This window comes from Lonchura striata, chromosome 3, assembly GCF_050655825.1.
Source record: "Lonchura striata isolate lonStrDom1 chromosome 3, ASM5065582v1, whole genome shotgun sequence".
Taxonomy (NCBI): Eukaryota; Metazoa; Chordata; class Aves; order Passeriformes; family Estrildidae; genus Lonchura; species Lonchura striata.
Window position 1 is genome coordinate 20,251,515 of NC_140705.1, and position 27,993 is coordinate 20,279,507.

General features: G+C 38.2%; 1 protein-coding gene across 3 annotated transcripts; it reads right to left on the reverse strand.

Annotated features, from left to right (window-relative positions):
• Positions 1–1,130: 1,130 nt before the first annotated feature.
• Positions 1,131–27,987, reverse strand: TDRP (testis development related protein). 3 transcript variants are annotated; one of them, XM_085574573.1, is made up of 5 exons: positions 27,730–27,958; positions 16,226–16,285; positions 6,832–6,937; positions 6,652–6,757; positions 1,305–4,422 (listed from the first exon to the last, which is right to left on the reverse strand). In XM_085574573.1, the coding sequence occupies exons 1-5, from the start codon at positions 27,835–27,837 to the stop codon at positions 4,077–4,079; spliced, it is 726 nt and encodes a 241-aa protein (XP_085430699.1). In that variant the 5' UTR covers positions 27,838–27,958; the 3' UTR covers positions 1,305–4,076. The 3 variants fall into 3 exon arrangements, with proteins under 3 accessions (XP_085430698.1, XP_021406841.1, XP_085430699.1); XM_085574572.1 differs by lacking the exons at positions 6,832–6,937; positions 16,226–16,285 and adding an exon at positions 12,391–12,480 and having other exon boundaries at positions 1,131–4,422; positions 6,652–6,755; positions 27,730–27,956; XM_021551166.2 differs by lacking the exons at positions 6,832–6,937; positions 16,226–16,285 and having other exon boundaries at positions 1,131–4,422; positions 6,652–6,755; positions 27,730–27,987.
• Positions 27,988–27,993: the final 6 nt, after the last annotated feature.

Consider the following 27,993-nt stretch of genomic DNA (forward strand, 5'->3'; position numbering starts at 1 on the left):
AGGCATCTCAATACAGCCTTTTTTCTCCCCACTAAGAACATAACTTGTATGAATGAAATTTTCTGGTTTAGCTACTTCACACATTATGACAAGAAACATCTTGCCTAAATGTTCCCTGCTAAGTCTGTGTAGACCACAATGCCAGCAGACTGGAGTGGAAGAATGGGAGACTGACAATAAACTTCTTTCTGCAGCTGTTCCACTGGAAGCAGTGGCTGCTCCTCATGTGTCACAGGCCAGGCTGTGCAGGTGTCACCTTGTTAGAGGCCAGTGTGTGCAAATCTTCAGGGAAAGAATGCTGCTCTGCCCAAGCTTTCACAACAGCCTATCAGTTAAAAAAACCACAAAAAAACAACAAAACCCATAACATTTTAAACCAAAAAAATATCAAAATATGTTTAGTTTGTTGAAACCTATGAATTCTTGCCACTGTAAAAGCTGTGTGTGATACTTTAAATCTAGGTTACTGCAAGTTCCGAGATGGCAAAATTGATAGTTTGGGCAAACATTGCTATGACTTCCTTGGCCATGCTTTACATGATGCAAGTAATGCCACAGAATCACAGAATCAGCTGAGTCGGAAGGGACCCACAAGGATCATTGAGTCCTTGAATCCACAGTCCAACTCCTGTCCCTGCACAGCACCATCCTCAAGAGTCACATCATGTCTCCAAGGGCATTGTCCAAACGCTTCTTGAGCTCTGTCCAGCTGGTGCTGTGACCACTGTCCTGGGGAGCTGTTCCAGTGCCCAAATACCATCTGGGTGAAAAACCTTTTTCTAATATCCAACCTAAACCTCCCCTGACACAGCTTCAGGCCATTCCCTCAGGTCCTGTCACTGGTGACCACACAGAAAAGATCAGGGTCTGCCCCTCCTCTTCCCCTCACAAGAAGCTGTAACTGCAGGGAGGACTCCCCTCAGTCTCCTCCAGGCTGAACAGACCAGGGGACCTCAGCTGCTGCTTGTACAGTTTCCCTTTAAGGCCTTCCCCATCTTTGTGGTCCTCCTTTGGACACTGTCTAATAGTTTAATTATCCTTCTTATATTGTGGGGCCAAAACGGTCAAGCAAATGTAAATACATTCACATGAGAAATTCAAATAACAAAAAAAAGTCAAAGAACAAGGTGTTTCAGTTCAAACTAAATCTTTATTCATATGGAAAATACTACTTTTCTTTTTGCAAATGATGCTAATAAATAAAAATACTCAGAAAGGACTTTGCTCAGAGCTAAGTGACTAGTAACAGCCACACAAAGCTTTTAATTCCCGTTAAAACCACACCAACAATCATGCAGATTGGCTACGAGAAAGCAATATAAACTATATTTTATTTTGTGCAATCTTATCATACCATCTTAATGCTACCTTCTTCTAAAACATTTCACATAGATTGTAATGCAATTTCAAAACATATTAAGAGACATATTCTACACTTATTCCACATATGGAGCTGTGTATAGCTTAAGCTCATTATGTTTAATGTAGTTAAGCATCTAACAAAGGTAAAAGATGAAAAGACCCCATTCTGAAAATTCAGACACATTTATAAACATGAGAGAAGAAAAGCTCACACCAGTGAGTTCTCAACAGACAAATACATTATTAAAGCATAACAATAAATTATATTAAATTTAATAATGTTGATCCTTAAAATGGTTATTTCTGAGGAAATACCACTTAAAAAACACACCAAAAACTTTCATCACTAGGAGTGAAACTGGAATTTTACATATCTCAATTTCCCACTTCTGTTTTATAATACGCTTCATATTTGTGAGCATATTCTTTATCATACATCTAAAAACAAATTGAAAAAGGTTGCAGTTAAGCTGTGCATCAAACACATCATCAAGGTGAGAAACAGGCACTTGACAGTATAATGTGCAAGGCAAAACCCTTACTCGTCACAGTATAAAGAGTTTCTTCAGAAATGAAATTAAAAGTTCTCAGTCCATCTTTGAGAATATTAAGGGCTGCTAACAGATCTTTTTCTGTTCTTTCAGATCAGTACCAACAATCAAATTAAATACTAGCTCATGCCTTAGAGGGTATTCCATAAACTAAAAAATGCAGCATACTTTACCCAAGAATACTAATTCTTTCCTATAATTAACCTCAGCATACATACTTGCCCAAGGCAGAAAGAGAGTTTACTCACAGACTAAACAATGCAATATAAATGTTAACCTTTTCTCCCCTATTAATGCTTTTTAATATCTAATGCAAATTTTACAAGTATATTTGCCAGTTTTAAGTTTCTGTTTTGTAGCACAACGCATCACCATTCTTTTTGGTAAACTTAAGGACAATGTCTTTTAGCATCCTATCAATATTAGGAAAAAAACCCCAACCTACCAAAACCATTTTGCTACAGTTTCCCTCCTGGCACATCTCAGCAGGAATCTCCAAAAAATAGCTATGCAGGAACTGCAAACCAGGAAACTATACATGAATTGGAGAAGAAAGAGAGAGCTAAGGGAGAAGTAATGTGGCAGTAACAGAAACAAGCTTAGAAAAAATTTGCATGCATCCCTTTTCATCAGCATAAGCTTCTTGCAAAAATATGTTTACAAGACATCTGTTATATATCAAGGTCTATACTTTCTTGTAAAAATGCTGATTTTCTCTGACATGCTAGCTTCATCTTCTGACTGCACTGGCCATATTGCTAGACAGTCAAGTTTCAGTTCTGTTACACCAATTTAACAACCTGGAGAGAAAAGGCCTACTGCTCATTTCTTATTAAACTTCTGGTTTGATTTTTATTCATGAAGGTTAAAGTAGTTTTTGTGTGGGTCATATAAACAAAACAGAAACTAACTTTGGATCTGACAACAGCTGCACCACTAGTGAGACAATACGCTAAAAAGAGGCACTTTATTAGTCATATATACATTTCAAATCTCAAGTTTAACATTTCACCTTCTTTTATCAAAAAATTAAAGTATCAGTAGCTAATAAGATGGAACTTTTCAACAAAAATGCTTCAGAAGTTGTGTGCATGCACATACTTGCAATGGCTCAGTTACTCAGCTACCCTGAAAATGCTGGAATATAATTCAATCATTGCTTATGCAGTAGGAAGGAAGGAAAAACACAGTCAAAACCAAAAAAGTTGATTGCAGAACAAAGATGAGCTAGTGTAAAACAATGAAAACATATGCCCTTCCATAATAAGCTACTTATTCCTATAGCCAGATTCAATATTCCTCCAGAATACCGAGATCATCTTACACTCTACTCAATGCTGTTTTCCAAATTTTCAGTAATTTCTATTTTCGGCATAACATGCATCTTAAAAACTGAGAACCTTAGCTTTGTCAAAAGAAGCTCAATATTAAAAAAAAGGCAAACAAACCAAACAAAAATAAAACTAAAAAACAATAACCAAAAAATCCACAGAGAAAAAAAATCTAAAACACAAAAAGATCCCAATTCTGGAAGACCCATTTGACCCACCTGTTGGTGACAATCCTGTAATGGAAGGAATTACATCAGAATAGTATTTTCCCATGTCACACAGAGGACAGCACAATGTAACACTAAGCATCTTGTATGCACAAGCTGAAGCATAGGCTGAGGCTGAAGATTTGGAAAACAGTACTAAGTACAAGCACTCTCCCTGCACGTGACAGATTGGTATTCTTAGTTAAAAAGGGACAGCATCAAAACTAAAATTTTGAATGGCCCTCAAATACCAAAACAGGAGCAGGACCTCAAGCTAGTGGCAGTTCCTTCATAAGGCAGTCAAATTTACAACCAGTGTATACATTCACTAAGGAATTACTTTTTTTTTTTGGTAAAACCAACAATCTGACATACTGCAGAGTCTGAATGTGAAATATAGGCACAAAATAGATTCTCTACTATTTTTCTGTATGGAAAACATAGCTATCAACAATGTAATAAGAAACTTTACTATCAGGTGAGCAAAAATTTGTAACAATCTGAATAAAACAAAGTACTGTATAAAGGTGCAATATTGAGCAGATTTGATTTTGGTTTAAACATGTGAGTAAATCATAGAACTGTTCTCTTCTTAAGTATAAAGTATTTCACCAGTGTTACCAGTATCATTCTAGTTCTTCCCAGTTGTCAGTAAGGTTACCTTTGCTTTGACGTCTAATACTAACCAGCTTTCCAGCTGATTTGATACTCCACCTGGAACTGTTTCCTGAGCTGGCCAGGTTTGTGTATTTTGTGGAGCCTTTGGTTTCATCTTCCCAGCCTGACCAGGCCGTATAGTCACTTAAAGGAGTTGCTGCATCACTGGTAGAGTCAGCAGTGGTAATCTGTGGTGGTTCCCATCCCTCAATCTCATCTGGTTTCCTAGATGGAACATTCTGCTTTATCACCAAACTGTCCCAAAAGCCTGGCTTCTTTTCAGACTTCATCTCTTCCTTTAATTTTAGATTTGTTCTAGAAAATAACAATGATGCCATTATTAATTCCTTAATTTAAGAATGTATGTAGCAGTTTATTAGTAACAATTAAATCTTAATTAAATTATGTTTCACAGAAAGGAGTGCTAATCACTGTCAGCCTGTGGCAGCACATCCGTTGCTGTCAGCTTCAGGAAAAATGCCCTCACATACACATAAACCTAAACACAGCAAAATGTCCCAGTGATAAATCAGAAGAGGACCGAGTATGGTCATCTTCTATTACAAGAGAACTGACACACCACCTTCCCCAACCAATTCCTGTGGGGTGAACTCCATAGAGCTGCCTTTAGAAATGTACAAAGTATTTTAGGATGCATTTGTGCAATTTAGGACTTTGACAAAAAAAAAAAACCAAAACAAAATCAAATTTTAAAAAACCTAGGACTACAATAGTAGAAAGAATATGGAAATGTTCTAACACCAGCTTTAACACTCACTATGTTACTCAGTTTCATACACCTGCTACCACCTTACCAGTTAAACCTTATACCTTAAAATAGTTGATGTACACAGTATTAGGACTTTAAAAATACCAGGCTTTTTTATTAATATTTTCATAAAGATCCACACAAAGTGATAATAGCTGTTTTGTATTTCTGGTAAGAACTCAAAATGCTCTTCCCAAACTCAAAACGTAACTGGAACTTCTCTCTCAGAGATTTGAAAGGCTACTCATATTATTACTTTTCATATTCTCTTAAGAATCTTCATCTTCATTTTACAGCGTGAAATATTTAAATTACAGAATGTCAAATATTTATGCATAACTTTATATGTAGGATTATGTATATAATCAAATAATGGGCCACAAAGAAAGGTTGAACACCAGGGTTGAAAGACACAACCTTTAGCGTTCAGTGAGCTAAAAAGCAAATTGAAAACATTATCTGTAGTAGCATATCAATTCCTTAGCCACAAATACACCCATCATTGAATCTCTCTTAAATACTTATATTAAAAAAAAATTTGTTCCATTAACAAAAGCTTAGCTCTATCATATTTAAACAGAAGCAAGTCAACCAATACCTTTAAAAATCACCTTTCCTTTACTGGATTTTGAATTTATGATGCCTCAGAATTGTCATCTCGCTAAAACTAGCCGCAGACTCCAAACACTTTTCTTGTATTTTGTAAACAGCACACGTAAAAGTTGCATGAGTCTTTAAAAGTAAAAATCATGGTATAAAATTAAAGAAAAATATCCTAAACTCAAAAAACAGGGAGTTTTCATAGTAACACCAAAAAAAACTTTCTACATTGGTGGTAATTCTGTTATCATACTTCTGCTCTCTTCACTGTATTACTTGATTCTTATATTCAGCATCAATTGCAAAGCATTGTTACAGGAGCCTAGCATCTTAAAAACATCCATAACACTGCACAGGGTTAGTATATGAGAACTTTTGGGAAGTTTTATGGAAGAGGCTCAAATGGAAATAAAACATATGGATTTATATTCTAAATTGTTTATTTATACACATACACCCCCTATATGTATATATGTGGTGCTGCATCCTGAAACACATTTATTTCAAAGTAAACTGGAGACAAAGCCTTCAAGTCTTATCAAAGTTAACATTGGGCTGGAATCATTGGTATATTTGGTTTGTAGCAAGGCAGTGAGGTAGCACACGTAGGTAAAGCCTACAGATAGTTGTAACAGGGAGATGGTCTGTCCTGGAAGCGTGTTCTGTCCAGGGAGCTGCCCTCACCAAACCAGCACACAACTGTGCCAAAATACAGCTCAGTGCCAACAGGGAAGACTTGCAGATCCTAGTACAGCTACTCCACTTAACCTTTCTATGTGTAGCAACACTTCAAAAGAGAGAGCAAGGCATGTAAAAAAGGGAATTTTAAACTCAACCATAATTAATCCCTAAGAGGAAAGCGGAAGTGTGGGAATGACCCTTTTACTCACAAGCCTTTACTACTTTTCCATGGCAAAAAAATTATTACGCAGTTTAATTCCTTTTTCTTCCTGACAAACCTAAAAATGTTTAAATCATCATCTGTCCTTTCCTAATACAGCATGCATGCCTTATTAATTGTAAGCTTAATGTATATATAGCTTTGCCCATAAAACTTCCTGTGTTGCTTTGACATCCAGCAGTTGGACAATGCTGTTTCTCTGCAGCCAGCTCCATTACTTCGCACAACTATTTTCTTTATTTTAATAACAGATAGACCAAATGGCTTTACTCACCCTTTGGATTTTGGAGACTTGCATCCTGCTAGCAATTGCTGTTCATCATCTTTATTGAACATAGACGTCACTTCCTTCCAGCCCCGGAAACTTGCACCTTGAACCTACGGAGAGAAGTAAATCCCCATCAGTGTGGGTGACAGACTGACCAGCACAGAGTGGGGCTGCCACTGCTGTGTCCCCTGCACGTGGTGCTGCTGGCAGTGAGTGACTCCATGGAGCTGCAGAGGATGGCCATGCCTGGGAAAAGAGCTGCTCTGGTTCCTGCAGCAAGAGCTCTCCCTTGCTGAGAAAACAATACAAACCCTTGGTGGTTTTGTGATGTCATTGAGAACAGCTGGGCTCCATCTTAACGTAGCACAGCAAGAAGGAAATCTAGGCAGATTTAAAGACAGTCTAAAGGGCTGCAGTAGACATGAAATGAAAAACAAACTGTCATGTCAAAAGAGTCAACAGACAGGATAGCCACATACATTATGAAACTATAGATTTAACCTGCTTTAGGCATATTGTCCCTCTCTGTTAACACCAAACTACAGCTTCCTGCCCTGCAAGCAAGAAGGGCAAGAGCACTGGCTTGCCAGTGCAATGTATGATGTGGCACTGCTGCACTACAGTGTGTTCTACAAATTTACTGTGACCATTAAGCATACAGCATAAATTACTTTTATAACTTCATTAAAGGTTTGATTCTCCCTCCCTCAAGGCAAAATAACTAGGTATAGAATATTTTTACTTTGATAGCATGCTTACAAAAACACCATGTGTCTGCTCAGCACAGAATAGGAAGGTTGCTGCTCTTCTTCACAGGATCCAGCAAGAATGGCAGTGATAGTCTGTCAGTGTTACTTCACTGTATTAAAAAATATGATGCATTAAGAATATAATAATCAAAACCACAGCTGTCAACAAAAGCGGGAGTTTTTGGCAAGGGCATGTAGTAATAAGACAAGGGGGAATGGCCTTAAGATGAGTGAGGGTAGGTTTAGATTAAATATTAGGAAGAAATTCTTTACTTTGATCATGGTGAGGCACTGGAACTGGTTGCCCAGGGAAGTTGTGGATGACTCATCCCTGTAATTGTTCAAGACCAGGTTGGATGAGACTATCAGCAATAATGTCTAGTGAAAGTATCCATGTCCATGGTAAGAGGGTTGGAACTAGATGATCTTTAAGGTCTTGCCCAAACCAAACCATTCTATGACTCTATCATCTGTTATCGTACTAAAATTCTATTATTTCAGGCCTTTTTGGGAAGGAACCTTTGTTGCCAAGGCAGAAACACAGCTACAAGCTGCACTTAAAAACTCTTTTTCTCTTTAAACTGGATGATGCAATTCATAGATAAGCTGTCTTATTTCAAAAATTATGCTTCATCAAGTCATTTCCACCTAATAAATTTGCAGATTATGAAAACATAGAACAACCTTGTTACTAGTTTTCAGATAGCAATTTAAGACCTAGAAGAGGCTTAATTTAAATTATTTGTGCCTTTAAAGAACAACATTCATTAATGAAATGCTTGGAGGGATGCCTTTATACACATCCATTCAATGTAACAAAAAGGATATACCTGTACATACACCTTCTTTAATCAAGAACATCATACATACTTTGCCAATGCAGTCCCAACCTTTGCTGCACTGTCTGGATACCCAAGCAATCCTCCAATCAAAAAAAAACCCAAATAAACAAACAAACAGAAAAAAAAACAACCAGAAGCTTTCCATACTTTTTAACTTCAGATTTTTTATATTTTATTTAATTTGTCCAATTCTGATTCACAGATATCTTTAAGAACAATAATTAGAAAATTTCTATTCATTGTCAAGTAGATAGCATGTGCAGGTCTTTGGATAAACTTTTACAAGCTCTGCACTCTTTCTACCTGTATGTAAATCATTGGTGTACACATTGTACCATTCCTTCCATATTTTCATGTCCATGGCATTTGGTAGGTATATACAAGGCTAATAACCAGATTGTAACTGATTTATTCTTCTCTTAACTAGTCCTTAGGAGAAATGTACACTAGACATTTAAATACACTTCCACTACTTACTTATTTGGGGTTTCCAAAGGAAACACTGTCAGGATAATCTGCATAAGAACACCAATGTCCAAGTAAACCATATTTTGCCAATATGTAATATGACTCATTGTGCAAAGCCCACTACATGTTGAAGAGACTAGGATGAAAGAAACCAGGAAGTGCAAGAGTAAAACCAGAACCTCTGCCTACCATGCCTAAGCCTCCTCTTCTACTCCTGCCTGCACCAGCACCAGTCTCCTGAAGCATCTTTGCAGTGCACAGACCTGGAGGGAACAGCTCACTCTTTATTGTCAGTGGTAGCATACTCCTGAATTTAAACCTTAGTGAAGGAAGAGGTCAAATACACATCTCACATTTCCAGAAGCTTTTTTGTAAGTACTGAACTGTTTTTAAGGCAACAGTCTTGTTTTTTGACTTCGGCAGTCATATAGCTGACACATAATAATGAAATTCCTCAGAACAGCCTGCTGTATTTCCATGTTTCTTTTCAGAGTTATTTAAACACTTTTAACCAACTGACAAGTTCAGCGGGAACATTACAACTGTATCAGCTGGCAGGTACAGCTCAGGAAGGAGATCTTGAAGTCACCATTCCCATGAACCATCAGTTTGAATCCAGCAGCTGTATAGCCAAAATGTGCTGGGAACCATCAAAAGATGAATTAGACAAATTCAGACAGGAGATCCATACATGATTTAAAGAGGTGCACCCTTCCATATACCTCAAGACAATGACTCTTGATGTTAGGGGAAGAAGCCCTAGACTCCAGCCATGTTATACTCTCCCCGAACACCATCTCCTTTTGCCACAGTCACAGCTTGCCAGAATCTAAATCAGTTGGGACTCACAGCCTCACAGAGTACCTGGAGAAAGACCCATATCCCAGAACAATTAGTTTCCTTGCAATGGATGTCAAAGGAAGGTCATTAAGTAAAGACAACACTTCAGTAAGCTGACTCCTCACCACACTGGAGACTTGTTTTATGTAAAACTATTAAAGTTATGCAAAGTATGAAAACACAGTACTGATATGGTCTTAAAGCATAAATCTACTGGCAGAAGCTCTGTATTTCATTTTTAGTATGTAAGTCTCTACACAAAAGTACTATTCCTAAAATTTCCTAGAAGGTTTATAAATGTAACTGACCTGATTATATTCTCAAATCTATAAACTATTTTTCCCTATGCCATTGGAAAAAAGAAATAATTCAACATCCAGAATTCACAGAAATTCCATCCTTTACAGCTGGAAAGGACCTCTGGAGACCATCTAGTCCAACCCCACTGCTCCAAGCAGGGTCACCCTCAGCAGATTGCTACGGATCATGGACAGCCAAGTTTTGAATACCTCCACAGCTGGAGAATCCACAACCTCCCCAGAAAACTGTTCCTAGGCTTGAATATCCTCATGGTGAAAACATTTTTTCCTATTTTTAAATTATATTTCTTCTATTTCAGTTTATCTTGCCTATTCACTGACCACCCTGAGAACAGTCAGACTCCATCTTCTTCATGCTCTCTCTGCTGCTCGTGTACAAGCAGAAACCTTTCCTGTTGCTTGCCAGATTTCACTCAAGGTGAGTTTAGTCCTTCCTAACTCCATCCCTGCATACTCAAAGAGCATATCTACACTCACCACAGGTCACTTGACCCTGCTTCTACCTCTAGAATGCTTCCCTTTATGTTTAAGGTTTTTCAGGAATATCACATTTATGCCTACTGCCACCTTTGCTTCTTTCTCTGCCTGTTGGGTTGGGCTTGAGCTTGGAGTAGGTGATCTTTGAAAATCAAAGCTGACTGATAGAACCAGGCATACACTCAAAACCAGGATTTAAAAAAAAATCAGTGAAATGGTCATGGGACAGCTAAAAAAAAAGGGAGACTACTATTAAGGAAGAGAGCACTGTTACTGACTAGGACTGTAACATCAGATGTTAGAATTCTAGGACCACACTGGATGCTGCAGTCTACTATTTTTCAAAAATGTCAATGAGAAACAAAGCAGAAACTTCTAAAGAAGCCATTTCAGTATTCTCTGAAGTAGAAATACACGCTGGTCTGATAGCTGTTTGACTATGAAAGCAATTAAAGTTTTTTTTTCCTGTATCTTCCACTTTAGGTTGGGAAAACCTGTGCAGCAATGTCCTGTGCAATCACCTAAAAGAATCAGTAAAAAGTGAAATTCAACATACATATTAATCCATCAACTGGCAAACTATTGAGAAGCCATCAGCTGGCTTGTTCCAGCCAGTATCTTAAGAGCTCAAGACCAGAGCACAGATTCTTTTCCTTTAATTCCTTCTAGCTTGTGAAGTACTTTTTTTCCCACCCTGAGAAAGCTGCCATTTAATCAATGTATCATCTGAAAGTGGGAGTACAAACAGTCCCTCCTAGAACATCATGCAAAGGATGTGGTCTGTATCCCTGGTCAAGCTGTCTGCCATTTCTCCTGCTCGCTCCTCTCCCCTCTGCTCTGCCAGTGCTCCAGGATCAGTGCCCATCTGTCAGACAGATCCCCAGAGAGAGGGGATCACAAGGTGGCAGATCTGCTTTATCAGATACTGCTGCTGAAAAGGGTCAACCCAGGCCACTGCCTGCTCACTGATACTGCCTTCCTTATGCTACGGCTTTGTACCTGTGTGATGCTGTGGAAAACAGCTTCAACTACTTAAGCCAGCAGAAATCTAACTCCTTCATTTTTTTGCATTCTTTTAGGTTAGTGCTAAGAATCAATTCATCAAAGATAAAGCATTTGGAATTTAGGGGCAATAGCACCTTTTTTGTAGCAGCAACTATTATAACATCTGAAGCACCCTCTGAAAATTGAAGTAAGCTATCAGCTTTCTGCCATAATCAGAGCTTTGTACCTACATTATGGCTCCCCTCAAACCCCTAAGCTCCACTCCAGTCTCAACCTTCATAGTAATACTTCAGCTGTTACCTGTATTGATTCAAGTAAATTAACTGTATACAAATTGTATGCATTGACTGCAATTTTTCTTAAAACAGGGAACAAAAGTCTACTGATAGTTAACTTTATAAAATGCCCCAGAATGGGTCAGGATCTCTTAAACTGGAGGTCTCCTACAAAACTGATAGGTATTATTACCAAACATTACTTTAAGGACACCATTTTTCACCACATCAACAAACTCTGATGTTTAAATGACTATCATCCCGTAATAGGTAAACAGGCAAATGAACAAAGAGTCTACTGGGAAACAGTAAAGCATCACTAGGAAGACTTCTAAGTTAATTTTACTTTCAAAAGTAAACAGTTGATAATTGGAGCTCTACTAGAGGGCAAGAAGGTTCATGAAATATTAGGGTAAAAGGCAACAAACCAGGAATACTAACAGCTGGGTATAAACTAAAGTAGTTCAGTACTAAAAGCAAATTTCAAAAGTTTATTGCACCCAAAAAAGTATGCAGATACAGATGGATATATGCTAAGAGGAAGATGATGTAAATTTAACTGCAAACAGGTAAACTTGTGCATCAGATGGATGTGGTTATTACAGGTTAACAACTTATAATGGGAGAGATAAAAAAGCACAGAAGTTAATCAAGTCAAAGAAAAATAACAAGCTTTGTGTCACAGAGTTATAGGTACAAGACAAGCAGTTTACAAAGCAAGAGATTCAAGTATGTTTGAATTTACCCTGACTGCATTAGGAGTGCTTACCAGTACTTTCAGAATGTTCCTGTTAGACTCTTCTACTTCCTGACTGCCAGGCCAGCAGGGCTCTGGAGCACAGAAATCACTCTCTGTGGGCTAGAACAAGCCACATGATAGAGTCTTAGCAAGCAAAATGAGCAATTACAGGGCATTCTTGCTGTATACCTGCAGTGAGAACCAGCACTTCCAATACCATTGCGTAGTTAAGCAACTAATCCCTAAAAAGGCACTGCTCAGCATGTATGAAATGAGATTTCCAGAAACTCTTATTTGGACCATGTTTCACCCAGCCTTCATAATTATTTTCACAGAGGATTGACAAATGGTGAATTAAAATTCTCCAGTTAAGCACAGGCACTTCACAAAACACTTGCAGAGACTTTTTAGAAATATAAACAAAAATAATGGATTTTCCTCTTCACTTGACTGAGAAGAAATAATTGTTTGTTCCAGTTTCCCTCACTACTCCCCTAAAAAATTGATGCTAAAATAGAAAGCTGGAGATATAATTTTCCATGTAAGTACATTACAGTTCAATAAAGTTATAACTGTTTAACTGTTAAAAAATGCCAATCACTTTTAATTAAAGAAGCATTCTTCCCACATGACAATAAACATCTTCAAAATTAGTGAGAAGACAGATAACCAAAATTTAAAAACCAACTGCCCTCCAAATTTGTCTCAGAGATATTAAAGAATTGGGAGTGATGGGGATTTTCTCAAGCTGGCCAGCTTCTGATGCACAAACTAATGGTTCTTGCTGTGTACCAACACCCTTGAATCCTTCTCAGTGGGGCTGTTCTCAACCCATTCTCCACCCATCCTGCACTTGTGTTTGGGACTGCCACAACTCAGCTGCAGGATCTGGCACTTTGCCTTGTTGAACTTTATGAAGTTATGAAGCTCACACAGGCCCACCTGTGTCTTTCCAAGGTCCCACTGGATGGCATCCCTTCCCTCCAGCTTGCTGACAGTATCACACAATTTGATGCCATCCACAAACTTGCAGAGGGTGCACTCCATGCCACTGTCCATGTCCCCAGCAATGATGGTGAACAGGCCTGGTCCCATCCCTGACCCCTCAGGAATGTCACTTGTCACTGGCCTCCACTTGGACATCAATCCACTGATTGTAATTCTTTGCATGTGACCATGCAGCCAATTTCTTATCTACTGAATGATCCATCTGTCAAATCCACGTCTCTCCAGTTTAAAGACATGGATATGGTGCAAATTCTTTTCACAAGTCCACATAGATGACAACAATCGCTCTTCCCTCATTCACCAATGCTGTAACATTGCTGTAGAAGGTCATCAAATTTGTCTGGCTTGATTTGTCCTTAGTGAAGCCATGTTGGCTGTCACCAATTCCCTCCTTATTTTTCATTAGCCTTAGTTTCCAAGAGGATTGGCTTCATGACCGTGCCTGGCACAGAGATGGGACTGAATGGTCTGCAGTTCCCTGGTCTTCTTTATAACCTTTTTTGAAAATGGGAGTCATATTTTCCATTTTCCAGTCAGTGGAAACTCCACCAGATTACCATAACTTCTCAAATATGCTGGAGAGTGGCTTAGCCACTTCTCTACCAGCTCCCTCAGGACCTACAAATGTATCTCACCAGGTTCCATGCATTTGTGTGCATTAAGGGTCTTGATCCATTTTGTTTCTCAAAACTTTGTCTCTTTTCAAAATCTGGCCTGAAAATAACTACAGATTAAATTTCTACTATACTTTAAATTCAGAAGCTGAGCATGGCAGCGAGACCCCAAAGACTGAGTTTTCCTGAGGCCAAATCATAGAATCATTTAAATTGGAAAAGACTTCTGAGATCATCAAGTCCAACCTGTGACCAAACACCAGGTGGTTAACCAGATCACGGCACTGAGTGCCATATCCAGTGGTTCCTTGAACACCTCTAGGAGTGGCGACTCCACAACCTCTTTGGCCAGTCCATCTCAATGCTAACCATGTGTTCAGTGAGGAAATTCCCTTTGATGTCCAAACTGAACCTCCCCTGTGCATCTTGAGGCCATTTCCTCTTGTCCTGTTGCTGGCTATCTGGGAGAAGAGGCTGACCACTACAACTTCCATTCAAGTAGTTGTAAAGATCTCCCGTGAGCCTCCTTTTCTCCAAGCTAAACACTCCCATTTCCCTCAGTCACTCCTCATAGGACTTACTCTCTAATTCACACATCCAGGCAGAGTGTGCACACAGGTTCCAGATTTCTGCATTTTGCAGACTACCACTGGAGCACTCATGGTTCCTCACTTTGAGATGTCATGAGGCTTTTCAAGCACCTATACCTGCCTTTTAAGAGAGCTGTGATGTGAGAACTAGAAAAATTCAGCACTGCAGTCAGCCTGTCCTCAGTGCTCAGTGGGCAGCTTCCTGCAAGAAGAGGATCCAAGACCATTTTCCAAGCTCCAGTTGCAGCCTTTAGGACTAGCTCCCACTTTTAGACCTCCAAACCTAGGTCAAAGACTTTTCTCCACAATGAGCATCAACACTGTCTTAAAACTCAGGCTTTAAGAGACAAGGAAGGCTGTCTCCCCAAGGAGTACACACACTATTCATCTCCTGCCTTCTTCTTAAAGAATTCTGTTGCTCGTCACCACATTGTTGCAACGTGTAGACTGTTTTATTCATGACATGTCTACTGGAAAGGCCACACATGCAATTATTCAGCCTTTCATTAACATATTAAAATTTTAGAACTTCTGGAACATCACTGTACTGACAGCTTCTATGACAACAGAACAACCAAATAAAATACAAATTGCTTTTAGAAAGAGAAGATGAGAAGGATAAGGTGTTTTCTTGAGAATACATTTTTAAGAAAAGAGGGTTTTATTTTAAAAGACAAAAACACTGCAGTGGTTTATCTAGTGACATTTCTGGTTTTTAAAGTAAGAACACACACTTAGTAAGCCTTCCTGAATGACTAAGAAAGGGGAAAAAAAGTTTCACTACAAAATAGATTAGTTTTATTATTATCTCCCTAAACATTTATCATCTGGTATAAAATATATGGTAATTTATGTTTTCATAAAGAATATATTTCTTCAAAAGGGTAGAAAAAGGTTTAGTACAATCTGACTTCTATTTTCAAGGAAAACCATTCTGCATCTGAAGTAGAAGAAAAAGAAGTAACAGAGACAGATGTTCACTTTATCCATATTAATGTAAAGTATCCCATTACACTAATGAACATATTTTAAAATACTTTTCTTTATATCTATGGAATTTCAAAACAAGCTCTAGCTTATCATAATAACTTCCACTTCTTTCATCTTCTACTAATGTACTTTAAGAACATTAAAGAAGATTCTTGGACACATATCAAGGTAAAAAAAAATTAACTTGCATGCCTACTTCTCTTTCCTGAAAGAGATACAAAGTAAAATCCTTAACCTCTTGTGGTCCAAGAGCAAGTGGACATATAATGGAATAAACAACCCTAAACTTTTCTACTTTTCATGTTTTTATTTCCAGTTGCAGCTAGAATTTACTGCTTCTTTAGACTTCAGCAATTCCTGTGGCTTAATATTTTCGTCTTGGGCTTTAATAGCCATCATTGGTAGGAGAAAAAAAACTCAGGATGCCTTCCCTTCCTCATTAATGAAAGCAAATAAGGCAGCTTTCCAACTAATCCTGCACTACTAATATTACTTCAGTGAGAAGCACATGACCAAGGATTATACATAATTATAAAATCATCAATGAACTATATAATTTCCTTAATCACCTGTCCATGAAAAGCTGGAAACTTGCTAATATACACAGACTGAAATATATATATGTGATATTAAATATTACGCTTTCAAAGAACAGGTATTTACCTTTGTTGCAAGATATGACACAGAAGATGAAACTTCAACATGAAGAAACTGGTCTTTATTCTCAAAAGAAGGATAAAGATAAAAAAGGCCCATAGTCAGTTTTGGTTTGACAATTAGCACTGACACATTTTAGACTATTCACAAATGCTTTTATTCTATTTGGCACATCATAAAAGAAAACTGACAAAACACTATTACTACACAAAACTATGTGAACACCACTACTAAAATATAAATCTACACTTAGAATTATGAAAAATCAAACCCTTACAGAACCAAAACCCCATACCACAACGGGAAAAACACCCTTGCATCATAAAAAATTTAGTCCAATTAGTTTGATTTTTATCTTAATAGTAGTATCTTAACTTTTTTGGATCTACACTGGGTTTCTAAATACTGTACTGGATGCAGTGTTGCATCGAGTACAGTATTTAGTATCGACTCGATACTGTATATTGCAACAATATGGTGACAAGCAACAGAATTCTTGAAGAAGAAGGTAGGAGATGACAGATGTATCAGCTTCATTTTGACAGACCAGCTTCAAATCCCATGCATTTCTTAATATATTTATTTATGTTTCTTTATATATATTTATTTACATCCTAATGTTTCCACTTACCTTACAGGTAATAGTTTATATTATACAAGGGACAAGGATAGAACATTCCTAGAATAGAGTAGTGGAAGACCATTGCTCTATACTTCTATACTTCTATACTTGTATGTTGGGATAGAATGAGCTGTAGATAGCCAGATTTACTTGCTGCAGTAGAACACAAAGTCAGGAACTCATATTATCATTCAAAATGAGACTATTGCTTCCTGTGGATTGCAACAAGTTATTTAACTTCCGAATTCAGTTAGCTGTCTGACACAGGAGGATTGTAGATAGGATACCAAAAATGTTAAGACTGGTAATTCTCTCAAATAAAATTCAACTACTTCCACTCCTTTTGGCTTTTTTATTTCTGTACTTTTAAGAGAAACATTGACCATGTTTTAAATGGAAAAGCTCACACACAGTATTCAGAAGTCTCTCTCCTTCCCCCCAACACTCTCAGCTCTCAAACTTTTGGATGAGGTTGCAAAGTCTTAAACTTCACACTATGGAGTCTCTGCTAGGATATGGCATGAGCTAGAGAATACATCACATGTTTTATCCAATTTTTTCCCAAGAACAAAAAGAAATCAACAAGAACTTGGAAAGCTCCAAAGGGAAATATGTTAAGAGAAGAAATTCTCAGACATACAGAGCTGGCAGAACTATCATTTCAACAACAAACAATACTACCTCCAGAACAAACAAGACACTGTTAGTACCTTTGAAAGAAATAACACCTCTCATTTCAATTCTTCCAGCTCTCCAAGTCTTTTAGGAAGGAAAATTAAAATATGAAAATGTATAGAGACATCATGTTCTAGAAGAGAGAAAAGCTGGAGTGCGAGCCTCTAGCAAGGCTGAGCACAAGGAAGTGAGAGTGCAAGGCATTTTCACAATGAAAGTTTTTAGAAGAAAACCTCAAGATGCAAAGAGCACCATAAAATGCGATGGAGTCAGCATAATAAAATATGAATACCATTGTCAACAAAAGATGTAATTAACAATAAATAGTAGACAAAAAGGGCTATTTATTTGCTTCTTTTAAAAAGGGACAACTAAGACTGTGTTGCTGTATTAATACAGGGTTACTACTCATGGTTATATGAAGTGGTACCTCCTGAGGAATGAGACACACGTTTGCAGCAACTATACTCATGCAACCCAGGCTGACGGTAAGTAGACAACACAAAGTTTAAAGAGATTAAATCCAAAGATTGAAATTCATTAAACCCCCAAGAGAAACTGGTGAGAATCCAGTCCCTAAAATACATTCTTTTGGGGCAGAAGACCAATAAAGTATTCATAGTATCCTTTTAAATGCACTGCTGAAGAAAAAGGAGACTTGGATAACAGCAGAGTGCTTGTGATGGGATCCATACAACCCGTGCTTTGTTCAAAAACAGCCTGTAGGTTTGAATTCAGTAATCTCCAACAGACTAGATTTGAAAATGTTTTGTGTAAAATCCATCCTTGGGGAAAGCAGATGGAAGTAGACTAATGTCACACAGCAAGACCAGAATGGGAGAGGAGCAAGTATAGGGGTTCAGAGCCAGCTGTGGCTCACATGGCAGGGAAGGACCTGTGCACCCAGCAGGAGGGATGGGCTTTGTATTAAAAAAAAAAAAAAATACAGAGGAAAAGAGCAGAGGGAGGGAGGGGACCTGTGCCACCACTGAGAAGAAACCAGGAGGGAAAGATGAGACATCACTACAACCCATCTTCCCTTGTTACCCAGAGAACAATTTGTATTTTTAAGTGATGCACATTATTACACTTCCCTGCTTTTGTTACCATTCTGAGATGAGAGAGCCTATGATTTGGTATATCAATTTTCTTTTGAGGACAACATACTGTGAAGTTACATGTCAAAAAAGCTCATCTTCACTCTATCATGCTGCATAATCATGCATGCATCATAGTGATGCTGAACACTTATAAATTATTTCAGTATGTCTTAGTCTGGTTGATATACAGGTGTGACAATTCATTGTTTTACTTCAATTAAAAAAAAAAAACAAAACTACATTACAGTATTTAGATATTTCTAGGTAAAAATGCTAACACTAGTGGGAAATACTGATCAGCAGCTTGAATAGCCCTCCAGTTCTGGCAGAAGGTTGGTATGCACAGTGTGTTTTCATAAGGAAACAAGTGCCCTTTTGTTGGACATACTGCAAACCATAAGGTACTCAAGGGACTAATTCAACTAGCACACAAACCTTTTTGTACAGAGATCAAAATTGTAATCTGCTTCCCTCAGCTTCCTTTGTGGTAAAGTAATTAATTAGTCTCTTTAGATCATTCACTTTCATAATTCAGTCCAAGATGAAGAATCCTGAACATCAAAGAGTTAAGGAAAATAATAGTATCATTTCATCCTGCATGCGCTTCTTGTGCTCTAGTAAGTAAAATGATATATGATCGATTTTCTCCGCCCAGTTGTGGGAGTTTCATATCATACAAACACACACACACTAGCTGTGCAAACGTAAGAGTAAACAAGATATTGTTAAAAGAGTAGGTCCTTTTGGAACAAATTCTCACCCTTCTACTGACTTATAGGATCCTATCTGCCTATCATCACATCTCATCAATGACTGAGTGCAATATAAAGTCTACGTAGCCATGCCTGAGAGTGTGAATAAGATTATGTACCACAAATGTATGATTTAAGGGGAAAAAAAAATCCCCAAACAAACAACACCTGAAGAGATATACTCCAAGGAAGAATTTAACATAGCTTCCAGAACTCCACAAACTCTACTAAATAATTTAGTGATAGGAGAGGGAAAGGGTTAAAAAAAAAATTGAAAAAATCATTCAGGGAATCACAAACCTGAAAGTCAACCTCTGAAGTTGGAAAGATTCCCAAAACACTGATTACAAACCAAATAGTAGAACAACTACATATATACAGCGTGACCAGAAACAACACAGATTGGGAAGAGGAGATCACACAGCCAGATCATCATCTTAAAATACAGCTAACAAAATAAAATATTTCCTCGGGTTTGAGAAGGATTTTAATATAATGTAAAATGAAATAAACAAGACTAAGGTGATTATTAATGCAAAAGTCACTCTGCTTATCCAAGTTTAGAACTGAATCAAAACCAATGCAAAATACAGTCAAACACTGAGTAAGAAGAAAGTTATCAGTAGAAGATCAGTGGCATTTGGCCTCATTTTTTTTGCTGCACCTGTAATATACACCTGGAAAAATTAAATGCATGGACGTATGCTTTCTGAGTCAGGAAATTGAAGCAACAGGGATCAAATGTAAATGGGCACTGAAACAACTCTACTAGTTTCAATATTTCTTTGACAAAGCTGAAAAACAAAGCTGAACTCTACCTGAACACCCACACATAACTGAACATGCCTTTAAGGAAAAACAAGGCTTTCAATTTTAACAAACACAGGCTGCATTACTCAATCACACATCACTTTCTTCTTGGACATGAGGCTATGTGCTCAGCAGAAAAACTCCAATGCTGAACTGTGAATTGCCTCTGCTCCTTTCTGGCAGAGATATCCTAGAGTGAGATGAAGATAATGTGATCAGCCTTGTCCATATTTCATCTGCTGCTAGATCTCAATCTTCCATTTGTATGTCCCTAAAGCAATGAGTGAATCAAACCAGCCATCTGGGTAGGTGGTGTAAATAGAAAATTTCCTTTTAATGTCACCAATGAAAAGTATTAACTTAGGCATTTCTAGGCATTCAAAGTCTTGCTTAAGAGTAATTTGGTATTTTAAACGCATTTTTTCTCTTCTATAAACAATACTTTTCCATACCAGATTTCTCCCTACACTTAGGAAAAACATCTTTATTATGCCAATAAGCTACCTAAATAGTGACAATAACTACTATGCTGCAAGTTTCCTCTGCCAGTCTTCAGCAAACCTGAAAATACTTTTGTTGATAAAGAAAAAGAAAATGTATCATATAAGTATGTTGAAGAATATGCTTTAATTTTGGCATATAGTTTGTAGACAACACTAATTTGGAAACATGTTTTAAAATGTAATTCTTCAGATAATTTCTAAAGAACTTATTTCACTCCACTAACTTTAAAAAGTCTGGGTGACTACTTCAGCTACAGGAGAAAACCCAACATATTTAAAAATTCTTCCATCTTCTAGGCTCCTGTCTCTCATAACTGCCTACTATTCACCAGACCAACTGAGAGGTGAAAACACAGGGAAACTGATTCTCATCTTTCAAATAATTTTAATTTATTCAGTATTCATAATAAAGATGATACTCTTTTCTTTAGCAGCCACAGCTATTAAGAACCTGCTTAGCATTTTCAAACTCTGTTTCATTCAACCACTTCAATTATTGTTTCACATTCCATTACACTTTAAAACAGAATATCTAAATTATTTCCATATTTTTACTGTCAATTGGTATAAATGGCCAAGTGTAGCAGAGAAGATTAATTTCAGAATGTAAGTATTTACACAAGAATACTTCTGTAGTTCTGAATTTTATTGGCATTACAAAGAGAAACACTGGAACACCAGGTTCCTATGCTCTGTTTTTACATCAATACACAAGGTTAGTCTATTAAGCGTTTACATTACTGTGCATCTCTGTAGTAAGTGGTTATAATACATCTTACTCAGACTTTGCTTCTCTGAAATATTTTTGAAAGAATATTAAAGATTAGAATATTTTAAAGTTCATATGTCATTAAGAATTTAGTTTTACCTAATTTATAATATTTCAAATATCCTTCATGAAATGGAAACAGCTGTATTAAGATCAAAAAACTATCTGTGTCAAAGCGGAAACAAATAAGGTCAGATAATCAATTTCAATTCAATTTCTGTAATAAATCAACTATTCCAGTGAAGTTTTCAAGTTTTATGAAATTTCCAGCTGAAAATCTGTCAAGTATTTTTGACAACTTATCCGTAGCAGAAATTAATATTTGCTGTTTCCTTAACCAGAAAACAAACCAATAGGTGCAAATTCAAAAGACAGTAGCTGACATACAATTCTTATTCATGGAATTTGCCATTAAACTACATGTCTCCAATAAAGGTCTTGGATGAGTAATGGCCATATTTTCCTAGTACAGTTTTTGCAAAATGGGCTGAATGCATCATTTTTTGTTACAGTGTTCAGCAGCACATGTACAGCTTTCTTTTGATGTGCGGTTTTTATCACATGTGCAGTGATCACAGACATTTTCCTGGAGCTCCTCACAGAGAAACAGCAGCAAAACTTGATGGAAATGTACCTTTGATGATGACAGAGCTGAAGGAAGGTCTACCTAGTAAAGTGTTCAGCAACTTCCAGTAACTCTACTTATGTTATGGATGTACAAGTGTGGCAAATAGTTTACACAGTCTGGCAAAAGAGTTTCTATAAAAGAGAGGAAAACATTATAAACCTACTTTAACAGTAAAGAATTAAAAGTATTCATTCGTTCTCAAAACCATTTACGTTTCACTTTGTATATTTATGGTAGGAAGTCCAGCAGTGGCAGGAGAGTATGACCCCAGAAACCTCACAAGACCCCAAGAAGATGCAACAAATAACTTAGGGAAAGCAAATCTCAAGCAAAGCTGTAGAGAAGGAGATGCTGATGGGTTTGTGGATCAGTAGGAGTGGATAATTCTGTGTTAGGCTGGAGGGGAGGAGGGCAGACACAGCTGCTGCTGGCAAAACCAAGCAATCAGAGCCACTAAAGCAGAAAGGGCTCGAGGAAAGATGCAAGTGCTAAAAGTGACAAAGAGGGGAGAGAAAGGGGATGCACTAAGAAAAATCTTGAAAGTAAAGACAGAGATTTAAATGCAAATTTCCTGAAACAAAAGGAGGCCAGCTGAAGAAATGGAATCTGAAGGATGAGGAGGACTTAAACTTTATGCCATAAGCAACAACATTAATATCAGCAATGGAATTTACAGGAACTAGGAGATGGGAAACCACAACATAGGTATTAGAAGCTGCAGAGGAAGTGATCACCATCAGTATGGGAAGTGAGGGTCTGCACAAGAATTTCAGCTGTCTAGACAGCAAGAAAAAATAATAATTGAAAAAAAAAGAGAGAGAGAGAGCAGACTTGACCTGGAATTCATGGAGGAAACAACAGTAAAGTCTAGGACACAAATTCTCTTTCACACAATAGATAAAAAACACCGACAACTTGCAGGTTAGAGGCTTGGCTGAAAGAAAAAAATATATAGTGATGCTGTCTGTAATAGGAGACCAATCGGACAATATGTACTTTGTGGACTTTTAAGAGTCAGAATAACCCAACAGAGAGGGGATAAGAGATGAGAAACAGATCTGATCCCAGTCAAGTGTGTAAAAAATGACCGTATAAATTAAAAAGTGAAGCACCTCAAAAATGAAAAGGATTTAAAACTTAGAAAGCTGAAAGCCCCAAAAGACACTGTCAGCTCAGTAGAGCTCCAGAAAGACTGAGAGAAAGAAACAGGACCCACTCAAGAAGCTGCTGAAAGATTTTATGTGACAAGAAGGAGGAAAAGCAAAAAAGGCAAGCCAAGGAAGCCTCAGGAAAGTCTTCGCTGGCAGTACCACAATCTAATGTTCAAGAATGATGACAGAATACAGGTGATGGATTTTAGCCAGGAAAATGCCACTGAAATGTCACAAGAACAATCCAATGAAGAGGAAAAAAAACAGGCTAGCAGAGAGGAGAAGGTATGATGGGATTGTTAGAGTACTGAAGGCAAAGCTCAAGACATACAGAAATGGCTAGAAAGTGAAGGAAAGGCATTAGCTGGATTAACATTTTCTACTTTATTTTTTTAATTAAAAAATACCCTTATTCAATGTATTTGTACAACATATGAAAAGCTGCTCAGCTTCCACCTATTTCTGCAGGGCTTGTCTGAGTTCAACTCATTCCAAGATGAAAGCCAGTATTAAAACTGTACCAGACACTTAAACATCTTCATTAAAAGAGATAACTAAAATTCTGTATAGACAACCTTCAAACATCCTGAGCAAGTCTAAACAAAATTCAGCATAAAACATGTTTTTGCACATATTCTCTTTGAACATAACAAAAAATACATCTGGGAAGAATAGATCAAGGCTAAGGTTCTGAAATATTTTTACATGAAAGACAGAGTTTCATTAGATAATATAGGTCAGCCTGACACCCATCCCCTCCCCTAATATATAGATGTATTTTAACGTGGAGTTCCATTTTACGTCAGAGTTACATGCAATATTGACATAGCATTGACATCTCTGAGAACTGATTAGATGGTAGGATTGCATCAAGAAGAACTTAGCACAACTGCCAAAACAATGCCTTCCAGAATTCAAAACCCAGCAGTTTTCCCTTTCCAAAAAAACAACTACAGTTTGAAATATAATGACTATATTCCAAACTGAACACAAGTTTGGCATCCACCACTGTACATTTCTAGCATATTTTTAGAGAGACACACACATTAATTTCATCTCATGTGTGTGTACTATTTATGCATGTCAAGTTACCTTCATGCATTAATTATAACTTAAGTGAATAAAGCACCTTCATTGCATAAATTAAAAATACTTATGCTTCAAAGTGTAAATGAAAATTAACTTCTAAGATACAGTATAAAACTGTCTGATCTAAAAAAACCTCACAATAATCCACACATTTATTTACACAAGTACTGTTTCAAAATTTACTTGTCTTTCTTATCTCAGGAAACACCTTACTATTTTAAATAACTGTAAACAATTCAAAGTACTTGAATGTATGCAGAAACTTTTACTAAAAAGTGGCCAGAGGCTGGCAGTTCCCTCCCTTGCAATTTTCATGTTCTAAAATTTGTTTTTGTTCTCCCCTGGAACAAAATCAAACCATTCTGTATAACACAAAACCAGAACTGTCAAAACTTTTTTTTAGATCAAACTAGGCTTTTCTATTTAAGAACTATGAATGTCTACAATTTCAAATGTCTGCTTAAGCCAAATCAGGCTTCCATATCTAAATAGGATGATTAAAATTTCTCTGGAGTAACAAAGGGGTTTTTTGTGTTGGGCTTTTTTTTTTTAACTTATAGTAGACTAATTCTTTGTTGCTGTCTACTGCAATGTCCTAATTATTAGGTTGCACAGTGAGAACTCCTTCACTCTTTCTCAGCTTTGAAGAAACAATATACAGCACCAACATTTCATTATACTGGAATACTTCCAATGTGGTTTGCTTTAATGACATAGATGTGACTACCAATTTCTTGCCTTTGAAGTAAAATGTCTCAGCCTTATTTATAGCATGAATGGTAGAAGCTTAAGGATTTTCTTCCCAATTGCTTATTAAAAATGAAAATAAAGACAAAATATGGTTGTTGGGAAAACAATGTATCATGAATCAAAGTCAAAACACAATGACTCTCGTTCATCTTCTCTTTTACCAAATGATGTATCAGAAAAGGAAATTAGATCTAACAGTCACCTTCTGCATGAGATCTAAAGCTGGGTTTCTTAATTTACTAAAAAGCACTCACACTAATTATCTAGATTTGGCTCTAACAATAAAAAATCAGAGATGTCCTGGATTCTTCTCATTTGATGAGGTAATCCCTCATTCACAGCAGGCTGCACCATAACAACTTAGACACACACTGAGGCATCCCCATGCACAGCTAAGGTACCACAAGAACTGCCTCCACAACTCCTCCAAGCTCTCATGGTGCTGCTGTCCTCCAAAGACAGAGGGTTGGCTGACACAGGTTAGGATGCAGCAGCAGAGAGTGCAGATCATTACCAAATCCCTCTACACATTACTGGATTTCACTCCTTTACAATTATATTAGTGGGAGAAAAAAACACGATCTGATGAAACATCAAAAATTTCAAATACTAAAAGCAAGATCAGCTACAACAAGCTGAACAAGTACATTTGGTTCCCTTGACACCTGTCCCAGCCATGCTTTAGATACACGGTACCTATGGCTGACCTAAAAGCTGCTCTGATCATGAGAATTACAATGTCAATCAAGTGGTCAGATTTCTATGAACTCTGTTCTTCCTTAAAGTGAACACAAACTCTAAAATGACTACTGCTATATTTTGGGCAGGGTACTGCATTCCTTTCAAAATATTTGATTTTAACAGGCAAAATAACTATTAGCATATAATCTTCACACCGGCCTCTGTGCCAAGCTTCACTACAGTTGTGCTAACCTTACTGAATCCTTTATTTTCAAGAATATTTCATTTAGTGACTTAGAATAATTAATTTTTTTCCTGCCACCCCTCAACACTGAAATCAGCATCCTAGTTCCACTGGGAGTTGAAAAGGATTTTTCTTAAAATTCACAAAAATGCAAACCTTTTTCACAAGAAACCACTGTCATCACCATTATAACTTGAGACTTCAACTAATGGAACAGAGGCCCATGACACTAAAAGACAATTGGACTGGACAAAATAAACAAACTCCAGCCGCTGTTGCTAAAATAGAGGGCTGGGAGAATTGTGTGGACAGATGTCTGAAGAATCCTCTCCTGACTGGGAGGCTACGGTCAGGAGCATCAAAGGGGGCTTTGATCATTAGTGGTAGAGAAGAGGAGCAGTGAAGAGTCAGTGGGATTTACTGGAAGCTTTCGGTGACCTTTGGTGTTCGAGGAGGGTTTCAGGAAGTAAGCAAGCCTATGAGGGCTATGATGGTACAAGCCAGTAGCTTAGCACAAACTGTGGAAGCGTGCACACACCTGAGCATAGGAACTGTAGGAGACAGCGGTCAGATGTTGTATGAGAAGTTAGGGGAGATACTTCAGTCACCTCAAACCCCAGAATCCCCCTTACTCCACTGAAGGGGGTCTCCAAAATGAATGTCCTTTCTTCTTCCACAGGAGGAGATCCTAGTCATCTGTCTGACTCCCCATAGCTGCTGCCAAAGAAGTAGCAAGGGCTATGGCTCCACTGTTTACTGTACAGGGGCAAGGCAAGGCAAGGCTAAACTGGTGGTTGTGGCTACTCCAAGATGGAGAGAATAACATCTGTGACTGGGAGAGACTGCTCTTCAGCAGTTGCCACACGGTTGACAACTCACAGAAACTCAAGGTGAGGATAATTTATCCAGATACACTCCAGCTCTTTCAGCAAGATAGGCAAGATAAACATGGGGTAGAAAGCTGGGAAGGCTTTAGTACCTTCTTTTGAAAAGAAACCTCACTGTTTTGCAACCACGGGCAACTGCTTACTTCAGAACCTCTCATTCAGTACCTAAAGTAACTCAGTGGCAACAGAAGGTCAGCAACTAAGCTGTACTGGGCTGCATAACAGGCTTCTGAGCTGGATGGATACCTAATTGCTACCAAGTTATTGAAAGCAAGTCAATAAACATGTTTTTAGTTGTTTTCCCTGATACTCAACTGATACCCTTCCCTTCAGGTTGCATTTGTTAAGAAAGTCATTGTTGGTATTTAATTTAACATTTAAGAACAAAAGCTTTCATACAAGACTGCAGATATTTAAAGATAGTGAACTACCATTAGTGAAAGAAAAAAGCAATCCTGGCAAAACATCAGGGCTCTACACAAACGCATAAATAAAGTTATGCTCTTTAACATCTTTGTTTAATGTATGGTGCTTAACAGATGAGTTGCAGTGCCTCTGCCTAGGGTTGGGAGAGAAAGTACCCTGCGATAGGAAGCCACTGGAACGAAGGACAGCAAGTCCCAGACACGCCGGAGGCCGGCCGCTGGAAGGAAAGGCCGGTGGACAGGCCAGTCAGCACCCCAAAAACCGTGTGACAGCAGCACGATCCGCTCAAACACTCCCAGCTCCGAGCAGGGCCAGCCTGCCGGCACATCAGGGAGGGAAAAGTGATTACTCATGCCGCCGGAGAGCAGGGCAGCGGGAGCGGGGCCGAGCCCCGCGACCCCTCCGAACCGGGCTGCCGCCTACCTGGGGCGCCGCGAAGGCGGCGGCGGGCGGCGGCCCGCGGGGACGCGTCTCCTCCTCCTCGGGCGAGTCGTCCAGCAGAACTTTGCTGCTCTTGTTGAGCTTCCACATGGCGGCAGCGAGCGGCCCGAGGCGGGAGCGGCTCCGCAGCCCCGGCCGGGCCGGCGGCGCTCGGCAGGGCTGTCACCCCGCCGGGGGCTCCCGGCCGGCAGCGAGCGAGCGAGGGAGGAGCTGCCTGCCGGCGCCGGGAGCCCGCCCCCCGCCGCC